The sequence below is a fragment of the Aethalodelphis obliquidens genome, unplaced genomic scaffold (genome assembly GCF_003676395.1).
Source record: "Aethalodelphis obliquidens isolate GAN/ISIS:26980383/991018 unplaced genomic scaffold, ASM367639v1 scaffold13, whole genome shotgun sequence".
Lineage (NCBI taxonomy): Eukaryota > Metazoa > Chordata > Mammalia > Artiodactyla > Delphinidae > Aethalodelphis > Aethalodelphis obliquidens.
Window position 1 is genome coordinate 4,339,924 of NW_020837957.1, and position 18,518 is coordinate 4,358,441.

General features: G+C 38.8%; 1 protein-coding gene across 1 annotated transcript in view; it reads left to right on the plus strand.

The window, feature by feature from the left end:
- The window catches only part of DYNLT5 (dynein light chain Tctex-type family member 5), a 28,614-nt gene extending 11,121 nt beyond the window's left edge, over positions 1-17,493 (plus strand). Inside the window, exons 3-5 of the mRNA XM_027114518.1 lie at positions 11,505-11,596; positions 16,103-16,227; positions 17,290-17,493. Of these exons, the coding sequence (XP_026970319.1) occupies positions 11,505-11,596; positions 16,103-16,227; positions 17,290-17,493 (421 nt within the window). The remainder of the gene's footprint in view (positions 1-11,504; positions 11,597-16,102; positions 16,228-17,289) is intronic.
- Positions 17,494-18,518: the final 1,025 nt, after the last annotated feature.

The following is an 18,518-nucleotide window of genomic DNA, read 5'->3' on the forward strand; positions in this document are numbered from 1 at the left end:
TTAGATAGGTTAATTCCTAGGTATTTTATTCTTTTTGTTGAAATAATAAATGGTTAATTTTTCTTTCAGATTTTTCATCATTAGTGTATAGGAATGCAAGAGATTTCTGTGCATTAATTTTGTATCCTGCTACTTTACCAAATTCATTGATTAGCTCTAGTAGTTTTCTGGTAGCATCTTTAGGATTCCCTATGTATAGTATCATGTCATCTGCAAACAGTGACAGCTTTACTTCTTTTCTGATTTGTATTCCTTTTATTTCTTTTTCTTCTCTGATTGCTGTGGCTAAAACTTCCAAAACTATGTTGAATAATAGTGGTGAGAGTGGACATCCTTGTCTTGTTCCTGATCTTAGTGGAAATGGTTTCAGTTTTTCACCATTGAGAATGATGCTGGCTGTGGGTTTGTCATATATGGCCTTTATTTTGTTGAGGTAAGTTCCCTCTATGCCTACTTTCTGGAGGGTTTTTATCATAAATGGGTGTTGAATTTTGTCAAAAGCTTTTTCTGCATCTATTGAGATGATCATGTGGTTTTCATCCTTCAGTTTGTTAATATGATGTATCACATTGATTGATTTGCATATATTGGAGAATCCTTGCATTCCTGGGATAAACCCCACTTGTTCATGCTGTATGATCCTTTTAATGTGCTCTTGGGTTCTGTTTGCTAGTATTTTGTTGACGATATTTGCAACTATGTTCATCAGTGATACTGGCCTGTAGTTTTCTTTCTTTGTGACACCTTTGTTTGGTTTTGGTATCAGGGTGATGGTGGCCTCATAGAATGGGTTTGGGAGTGTTCCTCCCTCTGCTATATTTTGGAAGAGTTTGAGAGGATAGGTGTTAGCTCTTCTCCAAATTTTTGATAGAATTCACCTGTGAAGCCATCTCGTTCTGGTCTTTTCTTGTTGGAAGATTTTTTTTTTTTTTTTTTTTGTGGTACGCGGGCCTCTCACTGTTGTGACCTCTCCCGTTGCGGAGCACAGGCTCTGGATGCGCAGCCTCAGCAGCCATGGCTCACGGGCCCAGCCACTCCGCAGCATGTGGGATCTTCCCGGACCGGGGCATGAACCCATGTCCCCTGCATTGGCAGGCGGACCCTCAACCACTGTGCCACCAGGGAAGCCCCTGTTGTTGGAAGATTTTTAATCACAGACTCAATTTCAGTGCTTGTCATTGGTCTGTTTATATTTTCTATTCCTTCCTGGTTCAGTCTCCGAAGGTGGTGCTTTTCTAGGGATTGTCCATTTCTTCCAGGTTGTCCATTTTATTGGTATATAGTTGCGTGTAGTAATCTCTCATGATCCTTTATATTTCTGCAGTCTCAGTTTTACTTCTTTTTCATTTCTAATTCTATTGATTTGAGTCTTCTCCCTTTTTTTCTTCATGAGTCTGGCTAATGGTTTATCAATTTTGTTTATCTTCTCAAAGAACCAGCTTTTAGTTTTATTGATCTTTGCTATTCTTTCCTTCATTTATTTCTGATCTGATCTTTATGATTTCTTTCCTTCTGCTAACTCTGGGGTTTTTTTGTTCTTCTTTCTCTAATTGCTTTAGGTGTAAGTTTAGGTTGTTTATTTGAGACGTTTTTTGTTTCTTGAGGTAGGATTGTATTGCTATAAACTTCCCTCTTAGAACTGCTTTTGCTGCATCCCATAAGTTTTGAGTCATCATGTTTTCATTGTCATTTGTTTCTAGATATTATTTTATTTCCTCTTTGATTTCTTCCATGAGAAATGATGGGTTTTTAATAGATTGTTTTGGGAAAAAGCTGGCTTACTGTATGAAGGAAAAAAAAATGAAGCTGGATTCTTACACCATTTGTGTGGTAGACTCCAGATGGAAGACTGAAATGTGGAAAGCTATAAAGCTAATAGAAGAAAGTATAGAATATCTTTGTGTTCTGTGGGAGGGAAAGATTTATTAAATAAGATCCCAAAATGAAAAACTAAAACCATTAAAAAAAAACCTTGATAAATACAACTACAGTAAAACTTGTATGTCTGTTCAACAAAGAATACAATAGACACAGTTTGTAGGCCAGTAGAAGATATATGTTTGTAAACTCATGCATATTAACAATTTTTTTAAAAAGCAGGAAAACAATTTTTAATAATCAAAAGAGATGAATAGCAGTTTACAGAAGCAAAGTCCAAATGGCAAAGCAGAATGTGAAGAGATGCTTAAATTCACTTGGAAAGAGAAAAATGCAAATTAAGACAAGATACCATATTACACCCAACTGAATGGCAAAACATAAGAAGGGAGAATAACACCATATGTTGGCAAGGCTAGTGAGAATAATAGCTTATATAGGCATTCAGCAAAGAAATCTAACAGTATTTAGAAAAAATAGGGATATACATGCCCTATTATCCCCATATACTGAGGACACTGAGGCTTGCTGTGGTAAAGTGACTGGCCAGCATATCACAGTTCCCAGATGACAGAGCAAATCAACTGTGGTTCTCTGACCCTAGAATTTAGAGACCTCATGAAAGTATTTTTATTCGTTACGAGCTAATTGTACCCCACTACCCCTGCCAGATTCATACATTGAAGTCCTAATCCCCAATACCTCTGAATGTGACCTTATTTGGAATAAGATGTAAACTTAATTACCTCTTATTTAAAGAGGTAATTAAGTTTAAGTGAGTTCATTAGGGTGGGTTCTAAACCAATGTGACTGGTGTCCTTATAAGAAAAGGAAACTTGGACACCAACAGGCCTGGAGGGAGATGATGTGAAGATACACAGGGAGGAGATGGCCATCCACAAGCCAAGGAGAGAGGCCTGGAACAGATCCTTCCCTCATGGCTCTCAGAAGGAACCAATCCAGCCAACACATGGTTCTCAGACTTCTAACCTCCAGAAGTGTGAGACAGCAAACTTCTGTTGTTTAAGCCTCCCAGACTTGGTACTTCATTATGGCAGCCCTGGCTAACTATTGCAGTGCAGCTGACCCTTGTACAACACAAGTGTGAACTGTGCAGGTCCACTTACACGTGGATTTTTTTTCAATAGTAAATACTGCAGTACTACACGATCCGTGGTTGGAGCTGTGGATGTGGAATCAAGGATACTGAGGAAATGCAACCATGGATACTGAGGGCCAACCATAACTTCTACTGGATTTTCCACTGCAAAGAGGGTCAACACCCCTAACCCCCACGTTGTCAACTGTATCTCTGAAGGAGTGAATGGAATAGCATGAGCTTAGTTGGGGAGTCGAACGGGTGACTCAGAGGCCTGCTCTGCCACCGCTAGCTGGGGTCAATTCCAGTGTGAGCAGTTACAAGCTGCTGGTCTTGCATAAGTTATTAAGCCTTCTTTGCCTCAGTTTCTTCCTCTACAAAATGGGATAAAAATAATAGTTGTCAGTTCGGGCATGTTGAGAATTTATTAAAATAATACATGGAAGCACTAGAATAGTTCTTGGCACATCAAAGAACAGAGCAAGTGTTGATCATTATTGTTACATAGAACTTTGGCATCAAACTAGACCTGAGTTTGAATCCCTGATCTTCTGTTAACTAGCTACTATTTAATATTCTTTGTCTTAATATATTATCTATGAAATGAGAATAACAATGACTTCATCACTGCATCATGTCTTTTGTTTACTGAACACATTTTTGTTGCCTGGGTTACTGGCATTGTGCTATGTGCCAAAGATGCAGTGGTGAACAAAATAGACTGTCCCTGAACTTGTGCATTGCCCTTGTCAAGATCATAATGACTTTCACATTGCTGATGCAGTGGTCAGTCCTTCTCAATCTTCTTCACTGGTCCCTCCTCTTCTCCCCAATTTCTTAATGTAGGAGTGCCTCAGGGAGCACTTTGTCCCTTTCTCCCCTTCTTCTCTTGTCCTACACTTGTCCCCTCGGGAATCTCCTCCAGTCTAGTGACTGAGACATGGTGCTATGCCCCCAGATGTATATCTCCGGCCCACACATCTCTCCCAAACCCCAGACTCATAGGTCTAACTGCCTATTGACCCCTCACTTCAGTACCTAGCAGACATTGCAAACTCAACATCTCACAACTTAAATCTTTAACTACCTTCCTTCCCATTCAAGAGGAGATTCCGTTGGCTCAATTTTGAAAATATATTCAGAACCCAACTACTGGGAGTCTGCCCACCAATGCAGGGGACATGGGTTTGAGCCCTGGTCTGGGAAGATCCCACATGCCGTGGAGCAACTAAGCCCATGCGCCACAACTACCAAGCCTGCAAGCCACAACTGCTGAGGCCGCACGCCACAACTACTGAAACCTGCATGCCTAGAGCCTGTGCTCCTCAACAAGAGTAGCCACCTCAATGAGAAGCCCGCGCACTGCCACCAAGAGTAACCCCCACTCGCTGCAACTAGAGAAAGCCTGCGCACAGCAACAAAGACCCAACTCAACTAAAAATTAATTAATTAATTAATTAATTAATTTTTTAAAAAAAGAACCCAACTACTTACCACTTACCCCCCGACTTGGTCCAGGTCACTGTATTAGCTTGAGCTGCCATAACAAAATACCACGGATTGTGTGGCTTTAACAACAGGAATTTATTTTCTCACAGTCCTGGAGGCTGGAAGTCTGAAATCAGGGTGCCAGCTTGGTTAGGTGCTGGTGAGGGCCCGCTTCCTGACTTGTAGACGGCCATCTTTTCACAGTGTCCTTGCATGGAGGAAAGAATGCTGCTGTTTCTTTTACGTAAGGAGCCCAGTTCTATCAGTTCAGGGCTTCACCCTTACGACTTCATTTCACTTTAATGATCTCCTTAAAGGCCTTATCTCCAATATACTCACATGGGGTGTTAAGGCTTCAATCTATGAATTTTGAAGAGACACAATTTTGTTCCTAGCAGTTACTGCCATCTCTCCCCTGGATTACTATAAAAGCTTTCAAACTGGAATCCCTGTGTTTACACATGCTGCCCTACAGCCTATTCTCAGCACAACATTTGGAGTTATCATTGTAAAATATAACATGGATCTTGATATTCCTCTGCTCAAAACTCTATAAAGGCTTCCACTTTATCAGAGTAAAAGCCAAGATTTTAAGATGGCCCACAAAACTCTACATGGTCCAGCTACCTGACACCCTGGTAACCTCATCTCCTTCCACCCTCCTGCTTGCTGCCTCTTCTCCAGCTACTCTGGCCTCTATGCACTTCTTCAAAACTACCAGGCAGCCTTCTGCTCGAAGCCTATGCATGTGCCTTCCTCTCCCTCGACACACCCTTCCCTCCGACATCCACATGGCTCATTTCCTCACCTCCTCCAACTCTTTGCTCGGGGAGATCTATCTTGATCATTCTGTTTAAAATTACACACAACTGCCTCTGTCCCATCCACTTTCAAGCTCCCTTAACTAAGCTCTCCTTTTCCATGTAGCATTTATCATCTTCTAACATAGCATATAACTTACTTGTTTAGTATTTTATTGTCTTTTTTCTGTCTCTTTTCACTAGGTTCCATGAGGGCAGAGATTTTAGTTTGTTTTTGTTTTCTGGTTTTTTTTGTTTTTTGTTGTTGTTGTTTTGGGGTTTTTTTTGTTTTTTATATCCCAGGGGCCTAGAATAGCACCTGGCACATAGCAGTCACTCAATAAATATTGTTTGACAGTAGAATGAATAATTATTGCATTATCCTAATTCCTGAACACAAACAGGTTAGGTTCACAGGTCCGAGTATGTAAGTCCAGGGTGACTAAGGGCTTTCATCTTGCAGACAAAAGATGCATTTACAGCAAAAAGAAAAATGTTTGTTCAAATTTTTAAAACAAGGTATACTTTACCTTCTTGCTGAAACATTCCATTGTGCACCTATTAAAAAAGAAGAAGAACATTATCATTTGTGTTGAACATCTGTTGGGATAGACGACACTCCTTGATGATCTCCATGGCACTGTGGAGGTAACCATGGCACACACACTCCCAGCCTCACCTCTCTGATGATTGCCAAGGGTAATGCGACTTTGAACTGTGCATTCATCCAGGAGCTGCAACAGAAGTTTCATCAGCTGCTCTTGACCTTAACCTCACCTTCTCTTGAATAAAGAGATCCAACAGTGGGCTTCAGACACTAACTCTGACTTTCTATTCACCCGCTCAAATTTGTTCTACTTTGTCAGTCACATTTCCTGGATTATCTTCAATCGCTTCAGAGCTAGACTTTTCACAGGTTGCATGGTTCATTCTTTGGCCTTCAGAATCATTCCTACTCTTAAAAAATGTATCCCACAAGAACACATATCATGTCATTTTCTCTCCTCTTTCATTTTTGAAAACATATCTTGACTTTTGTTTCCATTACAACCTTTCTCTTACTTGTAAGATGGGACCCATAATGTGAATAAAATATCTTAAAACTATGTAAAAATCCGGCAATACTGCTATAAAACTAAATGGCTACACACAACTAAATTACCTTAACAGACAGCTTGTACCTTCCACTGATGGGGGAAGAGTTGGTACTCTTCTGATCTTAAGCATAATAGTCATAAAAATGTCCATAGACATTTTGAGGTGGAAAGTTCCCAAGTGAGGGTTTTTTTGCGGTACGCGGGCCTCTCACTGCTGTGGCCTCTCCCGCCGCGGAGCACAGGCTCCGGACGCGCAGGCCCAGAGGCCATAGCCCACGGGCCCAGCCGCTCCGCGGCACGTGGGATCCTCCCGGACCGGGGCACGAACCCGCGTCCCCGCATCGGCAGGCAGACTCCCACCACTGCGCCACCAGGGAAGCCCCCAAGTGAGTTTTGATGCATATTTTGTTTTCTACATCTTGTGTCTCCAGCACAGGAAGTCTTATTTTCCTTTGTATTCCCAGTACTTCCCACTTTGCCTGCCACATGGTGGGCAATAAATAGCTGTTGAAAGAATGAAGCAAAAAGAAAAGAACAAATGTACAAATTTATACCCTGAAGCCTTCTTTTTCTCTGTGCTCTCTGAAATAACCCCACTGGGAGGCAGCACGTGACTTTAATAACAGATTTTAAAAAATAAGAGAGGGTCATGCTTAAATGATTCCATTCAAAATACGGTAGTTCCAGGCATTTCACAGTTACAAATCGAAGAAAGAGGTGATAGTGTGACCTTCTTAAGCTGCTAAATGAATGGCTTCAAGGCTAGCTATCTATTCAAACATTATCTCTTACTGCAGCTTAAAACATCTAAGGCATAATGGCAGTGAAAATGTCTGGAAATGAATTCTTAATAATAATTAGATGGTATTATGGCTGGTGAGATTTAATTGACATTATTGTTTCTATCTCCAACCATCATGACAATAAGACATGCCTTGTACTTATTCTGTGTAATTCAAGGAATGGTCAGCATGCAAATGTGTAAGATGTTTTCAGGAAAACTGAATTTCATGAAAAATAAACATATTCCAACTCCCTAGCTAATTTTTTTGGCTCTTTTCTGCATAATCATAACACAGGCTGTTGGGTTAGCATGGGACACAATGTAAGAGAGTTACTTTTGTTATTGTGTACCAATTTCATGCAGCTATTTCCACAACCAGGCTAATTTCAAGTCTGTCCTGAGCAATGGTACATGTGATTCCAAATATTAATGGAAATTTATATTGGTTACAAATTGTTACTCTTCTCTCTAGAATAGTATTAGTTCATTTGTTCACTGTTTTCACCAGCAGTTTACACCAGACTTTCAGTTTTCCTGCTTTTACTTTTAAACGACCTTCCTGCCTAAAACTTTACAACTCCTTTGGGCACATTTTGCCAGTTGAAATCCTTTTCTTCCATAAATGCCAACAAGCTGATGAAACACATAGACAGCAAGAACATTTTTCACATTTAAAAAAATCAACTACAGCCTTCCATTCGCAGTGAGATCATGTATCTAAGAAGGATTATTATTATAAACTAGGGAAGGCCTGGTCATAGGCAACAGAAACTCATCCACGTGTAATGTGAAGTATACCCAATAGATTTGTTGTGCTGTGAATACAGCACTGGTAATTAAAATAAGAAATTTGTTCTTTGAAGCATCTCACATTTTTATCTTTAAAAATTTCAAAGGGCTTGAATAAAGCTGTTTATCAATAGGAAATATGTACATGTTTTTCTAAGTCAGTATTCTGAACTGACATTGGTAATTGCAAGCATTTTTAATATTTTATGTCTTCTTTTTGTCTTTTTTCATGCAATATATATTGTATTTTTTCTGTTCAACTTATTCTCTTTTCTCTCTCCCTTCTTCCGAGGCATCTCATTCTAATATAGGAACTATCAGATATCAGTTTCAAAAAATACCATAAATAGGGTTTTTAAAAAAGTAAAATTTTTCTATAACTTACATGAAATTATAGTCTTGGTTGATACATGGTCAGATTTCCAAAGTACAGAAATCAATAGACTAACCAAGTATTTTCCTTCTGCATGATAAGGGAAGCCAGGTTAATATATCTGAAATATCTGAAATCTCACTCCCCAAAGCCCCGTCTCTTCCACAAAATTAACTCCAAGTTTTGTGCTCTATTACTTGCAGCATCCCACTTCCAAACTCTGTATCAGTTAAAATTTGTATCAGTTATATCTAATGCTTCTTATAAAAATCTTTTTATAAAAAATAAAAACAGTGGCTTAAACAAAATAGAAATATATTTTCTCTTACATAAAAGAAGTCTAGAAGGACTAGTCTTCTAGCTTCTGATCTACAATCCATAACGTCATCTCAAGATCCAAGATAGCTGCTGAGCTCTTGCCATCATATCCACGGTCCAGTAATGAACAGGCCCCTGCTGGTTGACTTAGTTGGTTGAATTAATTCTCTCAGAATTTTCACCCATAACTTCCACTTACATCTTATTGGCTCATAAGCCACATGGCCCCAGTAGCACTAAAGAGTCCAAGCATTTGTCTTCAATTTGGAGAGAAATATTCCCACAAACTTCTGGTACTGCTACCAAGGAAGAAGAGAACAACATTGGAAAGCAAATGAGTCCCTGCCACAATGGTCATTATAGTTTTCTTTATAATGATGGAATATTGAAAACAACCTAAATGGCCTGTTTAACTAAAATGCAGTACGTTCATAAATTAAATACTGTCTTGATATCTAAAACATGGATGCAGATTACTATTTATTGACATAGTTATCTCCTATATATTTCTGAGTGAAAAAAAAACAGCGTCTATAATAGATCCCATATGTAAAATCATGTCTGAAAAGTTTTTTTAACATTAAGAGTGGTTAGCTAATCACTGAGGTTAGTACTTTTTTGTGTAACTTTACTTTGTTCTTTATACTTTCCTGTACACTTTGAAATTTTTACAATGAGCATACACGGTTTACAGATTGCTGTAGAAATAAAAAGGCACTGTACGAAATCACCTTCAGTATTTCAAAAAAAAAGTCACTCTAAAAAACTTTCTATTTGCACAGCAATCTTCAGCCAATGGGGTTTTGAAGCTGCCCTTATGACAGTTACCAATATCATACTGATAATATTACAAACTGCACTGGATATCATTTTTTTTAGTAACATGGCAATAACAAAGCAATAGTATCCAAAGCAAAAAATCATTACTTGCTTTTTTGTGTTAGACTTCTAACTCTGCTAATTTGAGTTTTATACAAACTCTACTTCTCCTTCTATGAGTTTTTAATATGGCATTTAGTAGAAAAGAAATAGGGTTTTATTAACATCTTCTTATGTTTGTGCAAGTAACTTTTAATTGCAGCAATTAATTATTTCAGGTAGTCATTGCCCCTATTTCCATTCTATCAGATATGATCATATATGAAACTTTGTTACAGAGGTAAATAGAGTATTTGAAATCTAAGTCTGCCTTTCGTATGTGTATGCAGTTAAGCACTTTGCCAGTTCCCTTTATCGCTGAAATGGGCAGAATAATGACTCTTTTACTTCCTTAAAGGGGGTATTTTAAAGATAAAATGAGACAATTGATGGAAAATATTTTGCAGAAAAAAAGTAGCATATACAATATTGGGGCAGGCTGGCTTATCTTAAAATCAAGGGGCTTATGCAACATTGGTTTTTCTAAGCAGAAGCTACCATCTTTGGCGCTGCTCACAACACCTGCAGCCAACGTGGCTAAATAGGTTGGTTGCTACTTCAAAGGGCAGCAGAAAATTGAGGGAAGCAGGTGTTACAAGAATGGAGACTAACTCACTAATCCAGAAATCCATTGTGGAAAAGCAGCCGTAATGTCTTACATCACTTTCTTGGGCTGGGTGGGTAAACCTTAATTTATTGTTTAAATTGTATTAAATGATTTTTAAAATATAATATCCGTGATTTTCTTAAAATAGCAATTTGCAGGAAGCTCACTAACTCCCAACAGCTCAGAACTAAGTATTTAAAACTCCTTGCAGAGAGAAAAAAAGTCCCCAAAGATTAAGAACAAATATCTCATTCTCATTTAATTAAAGCAAAAACTTAGCCTGCTTAAAAAAGTAATCACTCTGAAAACACACACACACACGCACACACGCACACACACACTGTTATATCATCTCCTTTGAAATGATATCTGTCTTAACCTCCGTTTCACAGGTGGAGAGAACTGGGGTAGAGATCTGAGACTGCCATTAGTGACAGCTGAATTTTCTCTGATTAAGTAGTGCTGGAGGGACTTTAGGGGTTACTCTTCATTTGAGTCTCCTGTTCAGCACCTGGATAAGCTTATACTGCCTTGGTAACCAAGCCAAAACCCTTTCTTAATGTTGAAAAGGGTGATTGATGCTTATTGATTACTACAGTTTGGGTGAATTGCGGTTTCTCTCATCATGTAGATGAGTTTCTCGTTTTTCTTTTTTCTACTAAAGGGATTTTGTGAGGTACATTTAATAGTAAACTCCTTATAATCCCCCATGTATGTAAAGAGCTTGTTGCCCAACATTTTAAGCTTCCTCACATAATCCCCAGTCCCTTTTGTGAGTTCCGTCCACTTTGAGGAGAGACTTTTGCACCTGCAGTAGAGATGCAATTGACAATAGCTTTTGAAACATGTACAGTCGGCCCTCGGTATGTGCTGAGCATTGGTTCCGGGAGCCCCCCATGGATACCAAAAGCAGTGGATGCTCAAGTCCCTTATATAAAATGGCGCAGTACAGTTGGTCCTCCATATCCATGGGTTCCACATCCGCGGATTTAACCAACTGAAATACATGACTGGGTGAATCCCTGGATGCGAAGGGCTGACTGTACATACTCCATTAGCCCACAGATGGAACAACCCATGAATACTTTTGTGATAATCAAATGCCCCAGGCACTGCACTGGGCTTCAACCACTATATTGAGACCTGCTCCAAGTGACTTCTCTACACTGGTAATATTTCCATCTCTAAAATGTTTCAGACTTTAAATGTATTACCAGGATATTTACAGGGGACTTGCTTGAAATATTTTTAGAGAAAACATAAAACTTCTGTCACATCTTTGCTAAGAGCAACATGGTGTTTTGCTATTATTGTTATAGTAACTGTTGAAATTTGTTTTCTCCTTGCTTTTAGCTCTCTGAGTACAGTGTCTTATATGGATGAACCTAGCCAACATGAAGATGCCCTTCACCTCGCAGTTCAGATGGAAAACACCTACCAACTGGGTGTGTTATTTTATCACTCCATCCTATTTAAGACTTCTAATTTTATGGGTGATATTTACTTAAAATAATATCTGATAACCTGGCATTGTCTTCAGTGCTAGCACAATATAAGGGATCTTAATTAATTGGGTGATTTGGTATTGCTTTAATTTCTTCCTCTGCAAAGTGGGACCAGTATCCATTGCCCACTTTTCTTTATCAGTATTTTCTAAATACCAAGCAAGTCACTGGGTGGCACTGAGGTGTAGTTGTATTACTGAATTAAGGAGTTCATTGGGTATTTCTTGTGGAGTTTTTTATATCTACTTGAGTTAAATGAAAGAGATATGCATTATAGTTTTATCAAACAAAACCAACCAAGGTTGCTGATGGGTGGAGAAAAAAGCCTTAAGACAAAGGCAAATGATTCCTGGTCCCCTGTTGACAGAGATGTTTATCTTTTCCCGCAGAGGTTTTGGGTCTTTGAAAACAAAAATCTTTGCACCTGCCCCTATACTCCAGGTGGAGTCCACAGTGACTATCATTCCCCATTCACATTTCTTCATAGAACTACCTGCTTTCTCTAAATGAGTACCTTCTCACTATTATCTGCATCCATATATAATTACTGCTGTATAGAAATTCCGCAGAGACTTACCAGTGACCAAAGGAAGACTCCATGGGCCAGAGTGGTTTCATCTGCGGTCAGTTAACCTCAGGAGAATTATAGACCATCAGCACATCCCATTAGGCCTTCTAGCCAGTTTTCTACAGTAATCCCCAAGACGACATGGAGTATAAGCCTCCATAATTAGTCTGTCTACTGGTATTTTCACAGTGCCTATGGTAGACAACTAATATTCCTGCCAACCAAGATACATTTATACTCCTTCTGGTAGCCTGACCCAGTTTCCTTTGGGGGAGCCCGACCACTGCCATCGTTATCACTTTTGGTCCATAGCATCCTCCTGAAGCTGACACTGGCTTCAGAGATGTAACAGTGACTGACTTGGGGATTTGGTCAAGGCCGTCAAAGCCTTTGAGGTTCAATTCAGAAAATGTTGTTTGGGCTGTTGAAGAAGCAGTTCATATCCTGAAACTGGAAAGAATAAGGGCTTATGGCAGCTTTGGCCATCTTGCCCTCACATGAAGCCTGAGACCACGTCCTACATCCAGCTGTGTACTCTTAGACTTTTCAGTTAGCAAAGTAAGTTTGGGTCAGGTCTTCCTGTAACTAAAAGAGCTTTGCCATTCGGTGCCTATGACTCTGGGCTCTGTATGCTAGAAGGCTTTGAATCTGATTTTCACAAGATAAAGCATTTGAAATATGAAGCCCTGTGTTTCTTCTTCAAAAGGATCTATTTTCATAACATTTCTCCAAATAAACTAAACTGTCTAATCAGTTTTAGAAGTACTGAGTGTTGAAGCAAGTTAGAAAAGTAATTTTAGAAATAGCTTAGTATAAAGTATTTTCCATATTTTCTTTCAGAAAGTCATGTGAATTATTCTTTTGTGATTAAAGTCTTTTATACATGACAATCCATTTTTAAAGCATTTAACTAGCTATTTTGTTAATAATCAAAAATGTATTTCCACTTCCACTTGTTTCTGGGTTTATTTTGCATCTGAAAGAAGGTAGTCTGTGGGCCTTTGGCAAAGATTTTCTCCTATCTATACAATGAATACTGACCAGAAGAGTGAGGAAAAACTCAATCACCAGTATCACTGTGTTTACTTTTTCACATGCATCATGTAAACACATCTTAAATGTTTAGCATGTTTGTCCTCCCTTTATCTAAGTAATTACAGCCACCAAGAATGAGATAAATCATAATTTTTAAAAAGGGGGAATGGAAGAATGAAAACATATTTCTTATAATAAAAGCCACTTACCTCTTCCCATTAATTAATTACTGAAACATGAGTACAGAAGAAAATACGAGCTGCAGGGTCCAATGTATATGAATCTGAACACTCATTTTGCCTATTCCTAAATAAATGATGTTTGAGCAAGGGATTCAGCATCCTTGAATCTCAGTTTCTTTATCTGCAAGTAGGGATAATAGTCCACACATCTAGGGATACTGTGAGAATTAAATGAACTATTGTATTGCTTCCCCATTCAGTATGTTATTGCTTCTCAAACTGACTGACTCTAGGTCTTCACCTTAGATCACTAAGAAGAAAAGCCTTCTATGACATCCAACATAATTTCCTATTAAGTATGGAATGAGTTCTCCACAGGACTTTTTCTGGAGCAATGACTATAGAGGTACCTGATTTTTTAAAAACACTGTGAGCACCACGTCACACAAGGGCTATAGGGGGCCATCTTTGCTGCCACATCGAGACAGTCCACCTGAAGCCAATTATTGAAAAATAGAATCTAAAGACAGAGAGAGAGACGTCGTTTGAACTCAACTCTCGTGAGATGAGCAGGCCCTGTCACCAGAGGCTTTGTTGGACAGAGTCTGCCAGTCTCTCAGTGCTGACTTTGCTCCACCCTACAGGGTCCTTCCCGCCTTTGGAGGCCTCACTACATCCCTCCTTTACACTGTTGCCCATCTTGCTGCCTTCTCAGCAAGAGCAATCCCTGTCTCTTTGCTCAGAATAAGGTAGCAACAATAACAGCTACAACACTCTTAATGACAAAGCTCTAATGAGTGGCTTTTTTGTGTGGCAGGCACTGTTCTGAGCATTTTAAATACTTCGTCTCATTTAATCCCAACAAAAAACAATATGTGATCATTCTTATCACTATTCCTTTTTGGGAAGCTAAGACACAGATATATTAAATAACCAAATTTTTATCTATTCTCTCTTAAATCTATTTTTATGGACAAGTTTCTCTTTCTTTTTTTTTTTTTTTTCCATCCTGATACTTCTTCAGATCTTTGCTTTTTGACTTCTAAAGACATTTTTTCCTCCTAAAGAAAAAAATTTGCTCTAAAAAAAAAGAAATGAAAAAAAGCTTAGGCATTCACATTAGTTGATTCTGAAAGCTTCAGGAGCTTGTTTTGGAAGTCAACTGCTGAATATTGACTCTCTCTCTTTGCCTCTCAGCATCCCAGCCTGAGTAAGGCAATAGATAATTCTGGCTGTATAGGGCCAAGGTCACAAAGAAGTGAGAAAAGAAAAGTTTACTACCATATTTAAAATTCTTTTCAGAATAGAATCTTGTTAATGAGATTAAAAAGACAAACCTGAGCAAAGTGCAGAAAGGGCACTGGTGCAGCTGGACAGTGGGAGCTACTAGAAACTGAGACTCAGGTGCCCCCAGGATTCCATCTTTCCAGCCCTAAACTGTGTGAGGCTCCCTCTCTAACCGTGGCCTGGCTGCCTTCCCACTATGAGAAACAGCCTCCAGCAGTTCCTGAGAGTCACGTGTCATAACTTTTAACACCAAAAAGGGACTGACTTTTTTTTCTTTTCCTAGCTCCAATTTAAAATAAAAATTCCAAGAAAGGACTCTAATTGACCTGGCTTGGGGCAAGTCCATCAAGGGCCAATCAACCATGATCTGGACTTGGGCTCAAAGAAAATGATGGTAGAACCTAAAGAACCACATGGTTAGAGTGGGAAGAGGACCAGTTCCTTCCATTTGGGAGATGCTGTTCCCAAATCACAGGGAGGAGTACTAAGCGTAGGTGGACAAACATATGCACTGAAGGAATTTACTATTTTCTGAAGGGAACAATGCCTACGGTCGCTATAATACCTGGCCGAATTAAGTTCCGTGTGAATGATACAGGTCAAGTTAAGGTAAATGCCATACGAGAGCTTGGTAGGAGGGAGTGAAAAAGAGAGGTACCAATCTAAAGGACATAGTCTATTTAATTTAGTCCAAGCTGTTAGTATCATTTTTTAATTTCTTAAGTAGGAAGGGAGGAACCACTCTCAAATTTAGCCTCAGTTCACTAGCGTATGCAAGTGGAAATCTTCTAAAACATCCACAGGATGGTGACACAGTAGGTGTCTGGGGGCTTGCCTACTGGGGCTGGTGCCCTAGCTCTGACCCTATGAAGCAAGAGCAACCAGGACCAACCCTTCATAGGTTTATAACTGCTGTCGTTCTCCTGTAGAACAGAGATTCCTGCTGACTCAATACCGGGGTTAATTTTCATATTCGTAGCAGATGTCTCTGTTTTACTTGTCCACATTCATTCCCCAGGCTGATTTAAATTTAATTGAACAATTCATGTGTAATCATCAAAATAAAAATACTATTAACTGAGCCCCAGGAGGCTGACCTAACTCAACTCTAGGCACGGGCTGTCACCTTCTGGTTAAGTTCAGCCGTAGGGAAACTTCAGCAGGAAGAGAGAGTGTGAACCCTTGCCTTTGGGCTCATCTTGGGCTGTTTGCATCTATCAACAGAAGGACATAAGCTACTCTTAAGGGAGCCCTCTCCACATGGCTCTTCTGGGATCTAGTTCCCTTCTCAGACCCCTCTTTCAATAAAGCTATGGGGTGGATGGATATGATTTGAAATTACTTCTTTGAAAGAAATTCCATCTGTATTTTCAGGTCCTACCAAACATTTTCCTGTTGTCATTGTCAATCATATTCTGAAAGATGTGTTAACTAACTACCTACAAGAAGAAAAATATGAACCAGAGCTCTGTAGACAGATGACTAAAACGCTTTCTGAGGTATGCGTATGATTTCCCAAAGTGTTAACTATGATGAGAATATTTGTTGAAAGCACAACCCCCTACTTTTTGATGAAGGCAATTAATTTGCAGTAGCAGTAAAACTGCTTATTTTTATTTTATAAAAGTATTTATTAGGTCATATTCTATGTGTGTCTGTGTGTGTGTAAAAAGCCTTTGTCTAATACAATTATTATGTGCATCCCTTGCATGTATTCTGTTTAAGAAATATATAAAACTGCCCCATTTATTAAAAGATTTTTATTGTAGAAAATACACTTTAATAATCATTTTTTCTTCCCCAAGTCACCTTCTTTGTATGCCATCAAATGCAAACATTGTGGCCTTTAAATACCTTTCTATTTTTATCAAGTAAAATGCTGGCACTCCATCAGGTTTTCTCTACTTTCTTTTTCATTACAAACTCTCTAATAAGCATTCACGATTAGTCATATTACAGGAGACTCCAGCTGTATGGTCCCTTAATCAGATATGAACAAGAGGGTATAACTCAAATGCCAACATTCTTTGAAGGGAAGCCATCTCAACATAGATTTTCAAAGAATGTAATAAATCCATTAAACTCTATTCTCTGGATTATCATTTTTCCATGTGCCTTAGAAAACGTAGATTTCTTGCTTGGGCTATCATTTTGTCCCTAAATGTCCTGTCTTGTGAGGCCAGTGCTTGAAGGAAATTATAGCTACCATTCTACAACAGTTAAAAGGATCCAAGGGCTTCCCTGGTGGCGCAGTGGTTGAGTGTCCGCCTGCCGATGCAGGGGACATGGGTTTGTGCCCCGGTCTGGGAAGATCCCACATGCCGTGGAGCGGCTGGGCCCGTGAGCCATGGCCGCTGAGCCTGCGCGTCTGGAGCCTGTGCTCCGCAACAGGAGAGGCCACAACAGTGAGAGGCCCGCGTACCACAAAAAAAAAAAAAAAGGATCCAAAATGTATCATGCTGTTTTCTTCAGTTAAATCCACTATATTTATGAGGAAAATTAAGACTCTTACATTTCAATGTGACTAAGTGAGGATGTTTTTTTTTGCTTTTAATTTCTAGATTATTAAAGCCCAGATCAAGGACTTGATGATTCCACGATATAAGCTAATTGTGATGGTTCACATTGGACAACTGACTGGCCAGAGCATACTGATTGGAAGCAGATGCCTCTGGGATCCTAAAAATGATACCTTTGCATCTTACATTTTCAGAAATTCTTCTCTGTTTGCTCTTGCAAATGTCTACACAGTTTACTTTGAGTGACTGAAAACAAGAAATCTAGTTCATACTTTTTAAATCAAGAAATAGGCTGTATCTTTGTACACAAGTTTCACTGCCCAGACGTTTGAGAAAGACACAACACTAATATTTCAAACAATTGGAAGTTTGGGGACTTTTTCATACTCTTGTAAGTATGAAACTTACTCTTTGGGGGAGAGAAGGTGGCACAAGAAAGAATCTTGTTTATCCAGAGAAGGAACTAAGTCTTGGTTCTGCTGGATTGTTTTATTAAATATTGCCTTGGGTACTAATTATTTTAATTACACTTTAATTAGAGAGTTAGAATTCCCTGCATTATTTTTTTAATGAAGAGAAGTCTTAAAAAATATGGCTATATACCCTGACCAATAAATGACGGTAGCATATTCAATGTGGTATACCCAAATGATCAATGGTACGCTGTCTCAGTGCTGTGTATAAAAGAATACTGGTTTTCATTTTGTATTTAATAAGTTAAGCAGCATTCATTAACTGCAATTATTGTTATATGTACCTGACAGTTGAAACTGCTAATGTAGAATTAATGATTTCATAACAATTATCGTAGTCCCACAGGACTGCTAGCTAAAACTAGAAGCTCTTGTGGGTTGCCTGCACTTTACAAAATTGTGGGAGAACCAAATATTAGCTCTTCAATAATGGAAGCAACAAAATAAAAATAGGCTTTTTAGGGCACTGAAGTAGAGGTTGTGATATTAAATATACATGATGCTTAATAGTAAGTGTATCTTTAACATAAAATCGTGTATTGGAAAGAGACACTGCTTTTAAATATACACTGCCTGATACACCTTTCAATAGGTTTCCTAGGCTAACAGACTTTTACACAAAATATATAGCTGGCAGCTTAACAGATAAAACGTGTATTTACTATTTTGTTCCTATGAATTTAATACTAAAGTGACCCAGTGTGGTTTTGAATGGATGGCACTAAAATTTACAGAGCTGCAATAGCTTATTATTCTGTGGGTTAATGTAGCTTATAACATGGATCATTTATTTTTATG